This window comes from Arachis hypogaea, chromosome 16 (genome assembly GCF_003086295.3).
Source record: "Arachis hypogaea cultivar Tifrunner chromosome 16, arahy.Tifrunner.gnm2.J5K5, whole genome shotgun sequence".
Classification (NCBI taxonomy): Eukaryota; Viridiplantae; Streptophyta; class Magnoliopsida; order Fabales; family Fabaceae; genus Arachis; species Arachis hypogaea.
This window is the reverse complement of record NC_092051.1, coordinates 28,323,847-28,336,675: the sequence shown is the minus strand read 5'-3', so window position 1 is coordinate 28,336,675 and position 12,829 is coordinate 28,323,847. Positions and strand designations below refer to the sequence as shown.

General features: G+C 34.9%; 2 protein-coding genes across 7 annotated transcripts; one reads left to right on the top strand and one right to left on the bottom strand.

Moving 5' to 3' along the window:
- Nucleotides 1–1,060: 1,060 nt before the first annotated feature.
- Nucleotides 1,061–9,076, top strand: LOC112758773 (probable inactive histone-lysine N-methyltransferase SUVR2). 4 transcript variants are annotated; one of them, XM_025807519.3, is made up of 13 exons: nucleotides 1,226–1,570; nucleotides 1,886–1,944; nucleotides 2,185–2,340; nucleotides 2,812–3,028; nucleotides 3,138–3,179; nucleotides 3,280–3,769; nucleotides 5,271–5,446; nucleotides 5,641–6,471; nucleotides 6,600–6,862; nucleotides 7,494–7,560; nucleotides 7,687–7,737; nucleotides 8,024–8,120; nucleotides 8,826–9,076. In XM_025807519.3, exons 4-13 carry the CDS (start codon nucleotides 2,846–2,848, stop codon nucleotides 8,852–8,854), a joined length of 2,229 nt encoding a protein of 742 aa, XP_025663304.1. In that variant the 5' UTR covers nucleotides 1,226–1,570; nucleotides 1,886–1,944; nucleotides 2,185–2,340; nucleotides 2,812–2,845; the 3' UTR covers nucleotides 8,855–9,076. The 4 variants fall into 4 exon arrangements, with proteins under 4 accessions (XP_025663302.1, XP_025663304.1, XP_025663303.1 ...); XM_025807520.3 differs by lacking the exon at nucleotides 1,226–1,570 and adding an exon at nucleotides 1,641–1,744; XM_025807517.3 differs by lacking the exon at nucleotides 2,185–2,340 and having other exon boundaries at nucleotides 1,061–1,570.
- Nucleotides 9,077–10,001: 925 nt separating this feature from the next.
- LOC112754228 (uncharacterized) lies at nucleotides 10,002–12,373 on the bottom strand. Of its 3 annotated transcripts, XM_072220147.1 has the most exons (6): nucleotides 12,094–12,373; nucleotides 11,594–11,654; nucleotides 11,402–11,469; nucleotides 10,890–10,990; nucleotides 10,711–10,798; nucleotides 10,002–10,604 (listed from the first exon to the last, which is right to left on the bottom strand). In XM_072220147.1, the coding sequence occupies exons 2-6, from the start codon at nucleotides 11,645–11,647 to the stop codon at nucleotides 10,487–10,489; spliced, it is 429 nt and encodes a 142-aa protein (XP_072076248.1). In that variant the 5' UTR covers nucleotides 11,648–11,654; nucleotides 12,094–12,373; the 3' UTR covers nucleotides 10,002–10,486. The 3 variants fall into 3 exon arrangements, 1 of the variants encoding a protein (XP_072076248.1); XR_011874167.1 differs by lacking the exons at nucleotides 10,002–10,604; nucleotides 10,711–10,798 and having other exon boundaries at nucleotides 10,813–11,227; nucleotides 12,094–12,370; XR_011874168.1 differs by lacking the exons at nucleotides 10,002–10,604; nucleotides 10,711–10,798 and having other exon boundaries at nucleotides 10,813–11,105; nucleotides 12,094–12,370.
- Between the last annotated feature and the right edge of the window lie 456 nt (nucleotides 12,374–12,829).

The following is a 12,829-nucleotide window of genomic DNA, read 5'->3' as shown; positions in this document are numbered from 1 at the left end:
TTGTATTTTACAACATAATTAAAGCACAATTTATACTTTTTTATTTTGTGATTAATCAATATTTTTTAAATTTTTTGGTTAAGTCTTCTGTATTTTATGATTGATAATTTCTTTCTACAAAATACCAATTTGTGATGAATTGTTACAATCATAATTAATTAAAAAAATAAAAAAATTATTAAAAAAATCAAATAAAAGATAAAAAATAGAGTAAAAATTTATTTTGAATAAAAAATTTTGTCAATTGTGCTAAAAAATCTAAAAATTTGTATCTTATTATATAATTAATTTTGTTACTCACTTCAACTTTATTATCCCTTTGTATCCAAAAAAGTATATAATGTTACGCTTATTTCAAAAAGGATAAAACTCTTCAAATACACAGTATAATATATAATTTAAGATTAATAAGATAAAAAATATCTAGAATTTTATAATTGTATTTGAAATTTCCAATGACGATAATACAAAGAGTTTAAATCTACCAAATAAATTCAATAGTTGCCCTTTGCACATCTTATTTAAATTTTAATTTTAAAATTTAATTTGTATCTTTTTTTTCTAATGTAAATTATTTTTGACAAAAAAATAGTAAAAAAATCTATTAGACCAAAAAAATATTCTATCGAAGAATTATTATAAGGAGATTTATAATTAAATAAGAAAATAATAAAAGCATTAATAATAATGAAGAAAAAAATTGAAGTTCATATTAAAGAATGTTAGAAAAAAAAATAATAAAGTTCGTATTGATAATAATAATACTGAGAAATGATATTATTGCTTTAGACTTTTAGCCTTCATTTTTGGCCATCATTTTTTTTTAATTATTTTTATTTAAATTATTAAGTCATAAAAAAATAAAAAACAATTCAAGAAAACGAAAATAATAAGATCAATAATAATTATATAAATCAAAATACATAAAAAAAAAGCTATTTATATAATAAAATTAACATGAGTATATTTAAACAGGATTTTCCTTTTCACTTATTTTTAGTCTCATTAGATGAGGAGAACAAATGCCATATAAGCTGCTCACACACCCACTCACCCACACTTTGAGGTTTTCTTGAACCTCATCCCAGTCTCAGCTGGAGTTTGAACTTAGTGCAGCTTGATTAAGAGAGGCAATTTGATTGCCACGTGATCTAAGCCTCCGCTGCAGCCCTTTCACTTTAACTTCACCTCTTTTTGTTTTGAATTTCTTCTCACTCTAAATTTCCAAACAAAATGCTCTCCTATTTGGGTCTTTTAAGTTTTAATAGCTCATCAAAACTGAGGCCCTTTGGGCTTGAAAAAAAAACGGAAAAATCACAAAATAATATATCTTCGAAAATGGGGACCGGCGAGTATGGTGGACGCGCTTCCATGGTAGCTTAGAAGAGAGTCAGAAACTACTTCCCCTTAGTCTACAGCTGAGTCCACACTCCACAGTCTCGACCCTCGAGCGAACGAGTGCGTGCGTCACGGCCTTGTTTCACTCGGTGAAAAACCTAACTCCCCAAAACACATCGGAAACAATCTCATGCAATCAATGTGACTCAATTACTGACACAGTTAGGCCCAGGTAAAATCATGCATCATCTTACTATCGTCGTCATCATCATAAAAAAATTACGATAATAAAATGGTTATCATATTGTAATTATAATAATAATTTCGCCCTACATTCCTCTAATTAAATTTTCCTCTCCCTCCTTCAACCATACTCAAAAATATCCCTTCTCTCTGCTCCTGTCAGGTTTCGACGCTTTCATTTTCCCTCCTTTTACTACTAAATCAAATGCGTCAGCCTTTTACATTTCGTTTCTTAATCTCCATTGCGGAAGCTTTGACTTTCACGTTTCTCATTTTTTTCCTCTTTCGTTGATTTTTTTTGCAGGTTTTCGGTCGCTTTTAGGTTTTGATTTTTGGACTCTGTATTCGATCAGCACTCTCCAGGTAAGATATTAGTGCTGAAGATTTGTGCAAATTTACCGTTGCATGTTCTTGTCACTGTGATTTGTTTTGCATCTTGTTGATTGGGTTAGGCTGTGAGCTTGTTCTCTGTTTCTATATGTGTGCTTTTTTTGTTTGTTCGTTTCAGCTGTTAATTTTTACTTAGTGCATTCTTTCATTCAATTCGATAGCTGAAACAAAAAATTTTCATGTTTTTCTGCCATTATTGATATGTGGCACCAGCTTGTTGTGCTTGATAGCAGCACAAGCCAATTACTTGATAAGCTGATCAAGGCTTTTTGTTCAACAATCAGCATTTTTTAGTTATGTTGACCTAACACCCCCATCGCCCGCCCGCCCGCCCGCTGCCGCCACCAAATGCAAAGCAGTATTGTATCGGTAAAATAACACAGTACAATGTTTTTCTTTTAAATGGATTTATTTCTTGATTGTTATATGGAAATGAACTAACATTTTGGAGTTAAGTTAGGTTCTCAATCTTAAAACAAGGCAGTGTTTGGTCTGTTTTCTGCTTGGATTTCATGTTGAGCTTGATACGTTTTCATTGATATTATATTATTGTTATTATATTTATTTGTGTCTGATTTTTCATTTTCTTTTCTTAAGTTATGCTAAAATTTTTTGAAAAAGGGAACTGAATTTAATTATATCTAGTTTTTTAAATTAGTGGTGACAACATATAAACTGAAAATGGAAGAAAAAAGGCCCTATTTTTCTGTAATCAACCATTCCTTTTATTTTCTACGGTATTATAAAATCAGTATCAAGGAGCAGTTTAATGACTATAAATCATATTGTACTTTTCCCATCTCTGGCATCTTTGAAATTTAATTACATTTTGCATTTCAGAGCTTGTACCGAAGTTTCCGTTGGCTGGTTGGAAATGGCGCCAAATCCAAAGGTGGTAGCAGCCTATCGGGCAATGGCAAATCTTGGGATTCATGAATCAAAAGTGAAGCCAGTACTAAAGAAGCTCCTTAAGTTGTATGATAAAAACTGGGAGCTTATTGAAGAAGAGAACTATAGAGCTCTGGCAGATGCAATATTTGAGGAGGAGGAAAATCCGGTCTATTTCCTACTGTATTGAATACTGGGTTATTTATTTATTTATTCATTTTTATTAATACTCTGGTCTATTCTACATAGGATCATCCATTTGTTTGTATATGTAACAGGTGCTGGAGCAAGAGCAGGAAAAGAAAAACAAGAGAGTTGATGTAAATGAAAGTGATTTTTATGTCGCTAAGTTATCTGCATTTCTTTGTTGATCTTATTCGCATGCCTGATTAGATGTCATCCTTACTTGTAAATAATCAGGAAGCAGAGTTAGATGATGAAGTGCAAGATCAGCCACTGCGACCTAAAAAGAGGTTGCGCTTGAGAGGTCCAGAGTTTCAGTCTTCAAATAATCAGATTAGCAGTGGTCCCAGTTCAGCTGCTTTTCCATTGAAAACTCCTAAATTAGAAGATGACACGGTACCTGGAAATGGTTCTATACTGCATGCTCAAAGTGCTGCAGCATTATCTGATGGAAATGGAATGATTGAAGCTCATCAAGTTCATTCACAAGAAGGCATTATTGACAAGGGAAAGAAACCTGTATCACCTCAAGTTACTCCCAGAGGAAGAAGATCTACATCGGATGGAGTGCCACCAGCAGTACTACCTAAAGAACCAGCAGTTGAACCGCTGAGCACTTTGTCTCCAAGAAGCAAAATGGCCCATCCTCTTGTATGGATCAAGCCCAAGGATGAGCCAATTGATGACGCACGAGATAATGAGGCTCCCATTTCAATGATTCTTCCTGGTATTTATCTGATTGTACCTTCATGAGGGATTATTTATTTATTTATTTTTCCTCCAGTCATTTAATATCTTGGCAGTGTCTTTTCCTTCATGATCAACTTTTGTTGAATCTGATGATAAATAATGGGGTTTCAAAGTATATGGGAAAATTTTCATAGGAAGATACAAGATTTTTTACCTAAGTTTAAGGGTTAAGTAAGAGTGTAAGACAAAGGACTTGTTTGGGTGAGCTTTTAATAAAAGATCTTTTTTCGAGTTATCTTTTTTCGAAAGATCTTTTAAAAAGTAAAAGTAATTTTATGTTTGGATATTTCATGTAAAAAGATCTTTTTATCTATCAATTATGTTTAGGTACAACACTAAAAGTACTTTTTTGTTTATTTATTACGTGAAAACATCTTTTTCTTTTTGAAGTAAAAAAGATCTTTTTAAAAAAGATATAAATTGTAGCTTTTAAAATGACATTTTTTATTTTTTAGTGCTTTTGCTTTTATTATTAAAAATTTGCCAAACACGCTGAAAAATGAAACAAAGATATTTTTTCAACAACTTAATGACACTCAAACAAGCTCAAAATATGTGTGATATAGTTTTTGTAGAACACTGTGAATTTTCTCTTAGATACTGAAAGATGGCACCATACAGCAAGTCGCATGGTTTAAGTATTTTAGGCCTGTTTTGCAGAATGCTGGGGGAGTGCTTTGAGAGTTATTTGTGATAAAACAAGTTTCTAAGGGAAAACTTTACTAGATGGCTATATTTTGACTGGGCTGTATATTGGTTGTGGAAAACTAACAAAGAGAAGGAGCTTAATATTGCATAGATTGGATTGATGGACACACTAAGCAAGATAGGGCTAGGAATGGATGTAATAGGAGTGCTTGGATGGCACCTATAATATAAAAGATGGCAGAGTCCGCCTTTGGTATTGGTTAAGTGGAGGATAGCATAATAGCTAGATATGATATCCGTTGAAAATGTCTGCAATATGATATTATGGCTTCATCTGATCCTTATAAGTTGTAACTGATCCTATCTAGCAGAGAAAATGTCCAGTTATTATTGTATGTCCTCAAAAGATGTAATTTGCAACATTCTGCTTAGCTGCCGACTATTTGAGTTGAATTGGCCATGATTAAAAATTCTTTATCCTCAAATGTCCTCTCATAACTGAGTCTTATCAGTTAGCATATGATTCAATTGGCATATGCAGTGTGCAAGTCCTGAATTGTAGGTGTTGCATACTGTATGACTTTTGTGTTTCTAGAAAGTCTCTAATCCAATGCTCAGATTTGGCATTTGCTTGTATACAAGAGAGGAGCCCTGGTTACTGGTTCCAGAAGTGGTCCTCTACTTCAGTCTTAAACCAACCAGATGTTACATCTCTGCCATTTATTTCTCTTTTAATATTGATTTCCATTTTCTTCTATTAGTTACTGTGCTTCCAACACAGATTCACTTTGATTGATGAGTTTTATTCTGGATTTGTTCTCCCTCAAAAGAACCATCTAGTGGAAAGGATTCTTCAATGATGAATGGTGCAGCTGGACAGCAAGATTGTGACGACACTGTGGCATCACATTGCATAAATGATGAAGTTGCTGGTGAAGATAACCTCCGCTCTTCAAATGAAGATGCCCCTTCTACTGTAGAGATAGGCTCATCACCTATACAAGAGGTAAAAATTTTGGAGCTCTAGCTCAGTTCTTAGCGGATTGGTTTTACATTTTTCTAGTTGTAATCTGCTTCTAAAAATGGAGGATAAATATTTATTATCTGATAAATTGTGACTTTCTTGTCCTTGCTTGTGAATCTGCTGAGAGATTTTGTTGATTTTATGTTCCAATTACTGATTTGAATGATGACTCACAGGAAGGATCTGCAAAGATAACAACACCAAACATCAGCATGCCAAAGGAATCTGAGTCACATGATGCTCTGGTTGCCGGAGGAAATGAAGATCCAGTTACACCTTGCATTTCAAATGGATCTGCCAATGTTAATTCTTATTCTTCCTTGCCCACTACTGAAATTCCAGTTTCTCTGCCCTGCCCGCGTGGTCTGGATGACACTTCACCAGTTCCCCAGGAGGTTGGAAATAATGATTGCTTAGCAAGTGATGATGGAAGGGAGCTAGTGGATCCTATATCTAATAATTCTCATAGTTTAGTTACTGTTCCAAAGAATCAGCTTACTACTAATGCTATAATGACTGTTCACGATGTTAATGACATAACAAAGGGTGAAGAAAAAGTGAAAATTTCATGGGTCAATAACATTACTGATGATTTCCCACCATCCTTTCATTACATACCCCGAAACCTTGTATTCCAAAATGCTTATGTTAGTATTTCTCTGTCTCGCATTGGGAATGAAGATTGCTGTTCTACTTGCATAGGCAATTGTGTCTTGTCTTCTGAATCATGTTCTTGTGCGAATAAAACTGGTGGTGGATTTGCCTACACTGCACAAGGCCTACTGAAGGAAGAGTTCTTGGATGAGTGCATTGTCATCAGCTGCAACCCTAAAAATTGTTTCTATTGTGAAGACTGCCCAGTTGAAAGATCAAAGAATGATGATTGTTCAGAACCATGTAAAGGACACTTAAGGAGGAAGTTTATTAAGGAATGCTGGAGTAAATGTGGCTGTGGTAAAAAATGTGGCAATCGGGTTGTCCAGCAAGGAATAACTTGCAACTTGCAGGTGGGTGTTTAAGTATTCTTAACAATTGCTTTCTTCAATGTGGAGGTTGTATACTGTGTACATTGTTTAATGCATTTCCCCCCTGGGGTTTGTTTTGATGAGTATTTACTAATAATTATGTGATTCAGGTGTTTTTAACTTCTGAAGGAAAAGGTTGGGGTCTTCGGACGTTAGAGGACCTTCCCAAAGGGGCATTTGTATGTGAGTTTGTTGGAGAAATTCTAACCGTCAAAGAATTGCATGAGAGGAGCCTAAAATATCCCAAAAATAGGAAATATACATACCCAATTCTATTGGATGCAGATTGGGAATCAGGAGGTGTGGGGGATAAAGAAGCACTTTGCTTGTATGCAGCATCTTATGGAAATGCTGCTAGGTTTATTAATCACAGGTATTAAAATTTCTATTTTTTCACCAGGACACTTTTGTAATTCATATATCTAGATTATCTTGTAAATAAGCTATGAGTTTTTCCTTTTTAATTCATCCACCAAACAAGCGACTATTAAGTCAAATTTCAGTTGAAAAAGCAGCTAAATATAGTTTACATACCATGGGTTTTTTCAAATCTGGCTGCCTATGGCCAATGGTGAGACACTGTTTAAGCAAATAACCTCCTCCTTTTTTCGGTCATTTCTCCAGTATCGGTATAATTGTTGACAGCTATTTTGTTATTTAGACATGCACATCTCTCTGCTTGTGTGCATTTTTGTGGATACTGGAAATAACTAAAGATTATAGAAGGCGAAAAGTTCATCTATATTGTGATTTGAAGAGTTTGATGCAATTGTGATGTTTATTGAACTCTCTGATTGTGATGACAAGTACTTAATACAACAGATGAAGTCGGTAAGGATGGAAAACCTTTTTATCTGAAGTTGTTAGTTGTGTGCATGTATTATTGGATTTTTGTTATCTATATAAACTTCACTATAAGAGTGAATAGGCAGATTTTAGTTTTGACTAATTAATTAGAAATTGTAAACTAGAAGATTTCTAATAGTTCTATTTCGTTTTGGCAGATGTTTAGATGCTAACTTGATTGAGATCCCCGTTGAAATTGAGGGCCCAGATCATCACTACTATCATGTGAGAAGTTAGCAAATCCTCTGAATTGCATCTGAAGTTTTTTAGTTGCTTTTGTTGGCATGAGTCGGATGACAGGCTCTCTGTAAGATACACTGCTTACATACGCTTTTAACATCCAATTTGCAGCTTGCCTTATTCACATCCAGAGAAATAGCAGCACAGGAGGAGCTCACTTGGGTGCGTGGTTTTGGTTATGTTTGGTGAATGGTCTTATATTGCATTGATTACATCAGTTTTTTCAGTAATGCTAATTTATTGCGCTTTACTGTGAACTTTTGAACAAAACAGCAATGAAAAACAGAGTTGTGATTATTTAACTGAGAAATGCCAGTTTGATGGCTAGTGGCTGTGTGGCACTTGGCGTGCTATACTGACTACTAAGCATTATTGTAGCATCTCATTTATTGTGTAGTTCACTTTCTAAATATCATTTTAGTTTATTTTGAAATGTATGTTTCTGCAGGATTATGGCATCAACTTCGATGATCATGATCAGCCTGTTGAGCTGTTTGGGTGCAAATGTGGAAGTAAATTCTGCAGGAATATGAAGCGATCAAGTAGTAAGTTCAATCATCTATTTATGGTAACGTTTGCGAATTTGTTTCTTTTCAACATTAAAATTGTGACTCTTCACCTTTTTTGGATAATGCAAGCTTCTTTCTGTGGCCTGGTGGCCTCCTCCACTTTTGGTCTAGTCTGTTTCAATATTTGTTTTGTATAGTGTATTTCAAGTGTTCAGCCTTCCTGGTAGTAACAAGTATACTTCTGCAGCTGAGTTAGTGTGATATCGTATTTGATAGAAGATCTTCTATCTTTCTTTCTTCGGCACTTTTATGTCTGATTCATGTGAAATCATGACAAAATGTCTAAAATCTGCTCTCGAAGCTATTGGAAAAAGATAATATTGAAAATTGTGATTGCTAACTAATCTTCGACTGTCATAACTTTATGATTTACACTAGATAACCTATTCATCTTTTTTTCATTTGATTGAGTAAAACGCAGTCAAATTCAATCTTGGTATATTTAATTTTCTTGCTTTATGTACGAAAAATTAAGTAACCTGTTGGTTTTGTTGAATGCGCCCTTAGTTTATGATTCAGTTGAGCTCAATGAATAGGGTTCATGATCATGATTGTATTAGAGGAACTCGGGTTCATGATTTGCATGTGGGACTTCTTGGTTTGTTCTTTAGTCAATCTTTGCTTGTCATAAACTCGGAAACCAATACTTCATGTTACTAATTTCACTTTTTTGTAATGTAGGATCCGCAAGATCGTTGGCTGCAAGATGATATAGTCATTCTGTGTTAACACCAATTTTGCTGTTAGACCCATGTCAGCAATGATTAGTAACGAGTTTCAAACTACTGGATTTATATATTTTTGTTGGTCATTTTGCGTGGAATTTGGAGACTAATTGCTTTTTACGCCCATCTATATACATGCACAAAAAAAATGAGACATGCTAACGTTACTCGAAATATAATGCTCTTTATTATTGATTTAAGGGTGAATACATTCTCCCTTTTTAGCTTTATAGAATGGCCAATGCTAGCGTGAGGAAGTGATAATTTTTCCTCAGGTGAGGAAATTGCGTGGTATAGCTTATTGTGTGACATGTCAGTTTGCGTGACTCAGACATTGTCTGCTGCCGGTGACTGACAACGGAAAGAGAGAAAGAGGGGGGGGGGGTTGTCTGGGGTGGGTTAATTAGGGAGTAGCTAATATTTATCATGCTTCACTTTGGGAGCTTTCTTCTGAGCATAACCCATCTTATACTTGGCGTAGTATTGAAAAAGTTAGCAGATGACTTAAAAAAGGGTATTCTTGGTGTATTGGATCATTGGACCAATCTTTCTGGTTCGACAAATGAAAACAAGAGGACTTTTTGGCAGTGAATGTTCCTTATGTTCATATAGTGATTCGAATTTCAAGGTGCAAGATGTTTGGAGGGATGGCAGGTGGTGTTTAAAGAAGTGTTATTCCTCTATTCCTGATAATGTGCGGGTTGAGTTTAGCAGATACAATTCTATTGCTAGTTGGATATGGGGATATTCTAACTTTTATACAGCCAAGAATGGTATGATTGGGTTGCACAAAGGATTTTTAAATGGCAACATAACAATAATTGGCAGTGGGTATGGAGATTAAAAATTTCGAAAAAGATCAAATTTCTTGTGTGGCTTGCTCTTCATAAGGCTTTGTCTACTGCATCTTTATGAGCTAAAAGAGATCTTACTAATTCTGAAATTTGTCCTCGATGCTACAATTGAGTGGAGTTTGTTTTTCATTGTTTGCGTGACCGCTGGCTAAAAATATGTGGCATAGTGGAGTTTGTTTTTCATTGTTTGCGTGACCGCTGGCTAAAAATATGTGGCATAGGATTGGTTTGTTTTAAATGTTAAGAAGGATAATTTCCTTTTCTTGTCTGCTATGTGGTGGATTTTGCGAAGCCGGAACAATGACATTTTCAATTATGATCAACTTTGGTCTCCAACTAAACTTCAAATCCTTATATATAATTTTTGTCAAGATTTCAACAAATCAGTTCCCCTCCTTTTTTGTTGATTGATTGGGTAGTTCCACCAGTGAATAAGTTCAAGATAAACTATGATGCTGATTTTATGGGAGATATTGGGAATTAAGCTTCAAAGTGGTCTCTGAAGTTGCACACGAACCTCATAGTAGTCCCTGAACTTAAAAGTTACCCATATTCATCTTTGAAGTTGCACTCTGGGACTCAGACTCGTCCTTCTGGCACATTTCGTCCTTCCGGCACATTTCGTTCATCTGGCGCTACCGAAAAGCTGAGTTGGCCTCCTTCGTGACACGTTGGCAAAGAAACGGCTAGCTGACATGGTAGAGTAAACTGTTCTGATTCAATTTAGTCCCTCAATTCAAGTTTTTAACCCTAATCCCCAATTTTAAAGAACCATCTCCACAATGTTCACGACTCTTCTCTTCGATTCGATTCTCTTCTTTTGTCTTCTCCATCTTCTCTTATCAAATAGTTCAAAGCATGGATAGCCATCACCACAAATGCTGCATATAAGTACTCTTACTACGTCATTTTTTGAATTGGATACCATTATAAGCCCCTAAATAAAAAAAAAAGAGCATTTTTTATGAATAGAAAGAGTGTATCTACCAACTAGCAACTTCCATGAGCTTCAAATGCCCTTCGTGTAATAGATTAAAAGAACCGGGTAGAATTATTTTTCTTTCTGCTGGTATCTCTGAAAGCAAAAGATTAAAAAAATAACCAATAAAAGGTGAATATAATTGTAACTGCATTAATGTTGGTACACCTGAAACATTTAACCGTACCACTTGAAAATGGATAGATTTTAAAGCCTATTTGACAAAGTTGTTCTAACTCTTGCTCTTCATTGAATTGCTTTTCACATTCTTCAGTTACAACTGATTCACTGAAATCAAGGATAGAGGTCGTTGGAACTTTGCATGCCTTTGAAATGGAAATGGATCCTCTTTCAGTTTTTTTAACACTTGACAGAATCCAGTATGGATATTTCACCTTTGATTCTATAAGTGAGACCAAAAATAAATAAGAGAGAGAGAGAGTAATGAATGGTTAGATTAAATACTGCACACCATTCAATTTTTTTTTTTTTCATTGGAGAGGATCCACTCCCCTTTGCAATAGCCTAGAAACAAAACAGAAGATTAAAAAAACCGACTAAAAAAAATTAAGACAAATCTAGACACCAAAATTCTTATGCATAACCTCAAAAAGTAAGAACAATAAAAATGAATAAAAGAAAATAAACAACTCATAACTGCAAATAAATAACAATAAAAATGACAACTTTTCTTCACACCTGTAACACACCTTGAGCAAAAGTTGACTGGAAACTCTGTCCTCCTCTTCTTCTCTAGTATGAAGTCCCTAAATTAGAAAGTTTGCAAAGTGAATCAATCTAAATCAGCACTTGAACCACGTGATTATCACATGTTTATATTATGTTAAGACCCATCATAGAGAACAAAGATGAGGGTATAGGTAACAATACCTTAGTAAGGGTCACTCCTGAAATCCAAAGTCGGTCAGCGGTTCTTGTCGACATATAAAATCTAGAAATGAACATAAAAGGCGGAGTTCAGATGGTACTAGTCCTCCAGTTAGGTGATAGCAAGCTAAAGTGGTCTAATAATAAGCCTAATGTGGTAGAACATAAACTTTGTATCATTGTTCATGTGTTAATATCAAACCAAGTTGGTGCTTTATTAACTAATTTCTGTTGTAGTAGATAATAGTATTTTGCATATTGTTGAACTTGTGCAGTCTACTACTGGCTTGAAAAGTGAGAACTAAACTTCAATATTCAATTGCTTCCAAAAGGTTCCAGCAGCTTCTCTTCTGGGTTAGTTTCATTACACTATTACAGTAGGTTGTGTGTTGCATAATTCAGTTTATTGGCATAAACAAGATAAAAGAACCATTCAGGAGGTGCATACAGATATAGTGATGTTGATAAGACTTTTGTAGATGGTATATAAAACTAGATAATACCTGTGCTCTCCAAGTTTAGAACGAGTGGTAGCCAAAGAACCAGTGAATCCCACACCAACAACAGGGGATCCTAATCACCAACAAGTAAATGCATAATACATTAGTTCATAACTGTAAGAAACATTTCATCGAATTCTGCCACAAACACTATAATTATCAGATAAGTGATTAAAAAAACGTGGCTTGGAAGAGCACGATTGTAAGCCAACAAAGCTATATCTTCAGCAGTCTGTTGACTGTAAAACCGAAGAGAAGAGAAGAGTGTGAGCATTGTGGAGATGGTTCTTTAAAATTGGGGATTATGATTTTTAACTTGAATTGAGGGACTAAATTGAATCAGAACAGTTTACTCTGTCACGTTAGCTAGTCATTTTTTGGCCAACGTGTCATGAAGGAGGCCAACTCAGCTTTCCGGTAGTGCCAGATGGATGGAATGTGCCGGAAGGACGAGTCTGAGTCTCGGAGTACAACCTTAGAGATGAATATGGGTAATTTTTAAGTTCAGAGACTACTATGAGGCTCGAATGCAACTTCAGGACTACTTTAAAACTTAACTCAAGATATTGGTTCATCGGGTTTTGGTTGTATCATCAGAAACTCAGTTGGCGAGTGGGTGAAATGTTGTGTTGGTCCTCTTTCATTTAGTTTAGTTCTTAAAGGGGAACTTTTTGCTATTTGGCGGGATTTGACTATGGTTTGGGAGATAGGTCTTTGTGATGTTATTTGTGAAATGGAT

Bases quoted from the DNA above. Each gene is read 5' to 3' on its own strand.
- LOC112754228 (XM_072220147.1), bottom strand. From the start codon at position 11,647: ATGTCGACAAGAACCGCTGACCGACTTTGGATTTCAGGAGTGACCCTT. The intron at 11,470-11,593 runs GTATTGTTACCT...TTTCTAATTTAG, and splicing joins CAGGAGTGACCCTTACTAAG to GGACTTCATACTAGAGAAGA. The intron at 10,991-11,401 runs GTGTGAAGAAAA...CCTTGATTTCAG, and splicing joins TTGCTCAAGGTGTGTTACAG to TGAATCAGTTGTAACTGAAG.
- LOC112758773 (XM_025807517.3), top strand. From the start codon at position 2,846: ATGGCGCCAAATCCAAAGGTGGTAGCAGCCTATCGGGCAATGGCAAAT. The intron at 3,770-5,270 runs GTATTTATCTGA...CTCCCTCAAAAG, and splicing joins CATTTCAATGATTCTTCCTG to AACCATCTAGTGGAAAGGAT. The intron at 6,863-7,493 runs GTATTAAAATTT...TCGTTTTGGCAG, and splicing joins GCTAGGTTTATTAATCACAG to ATGTTTAGATGCTAACTTGA.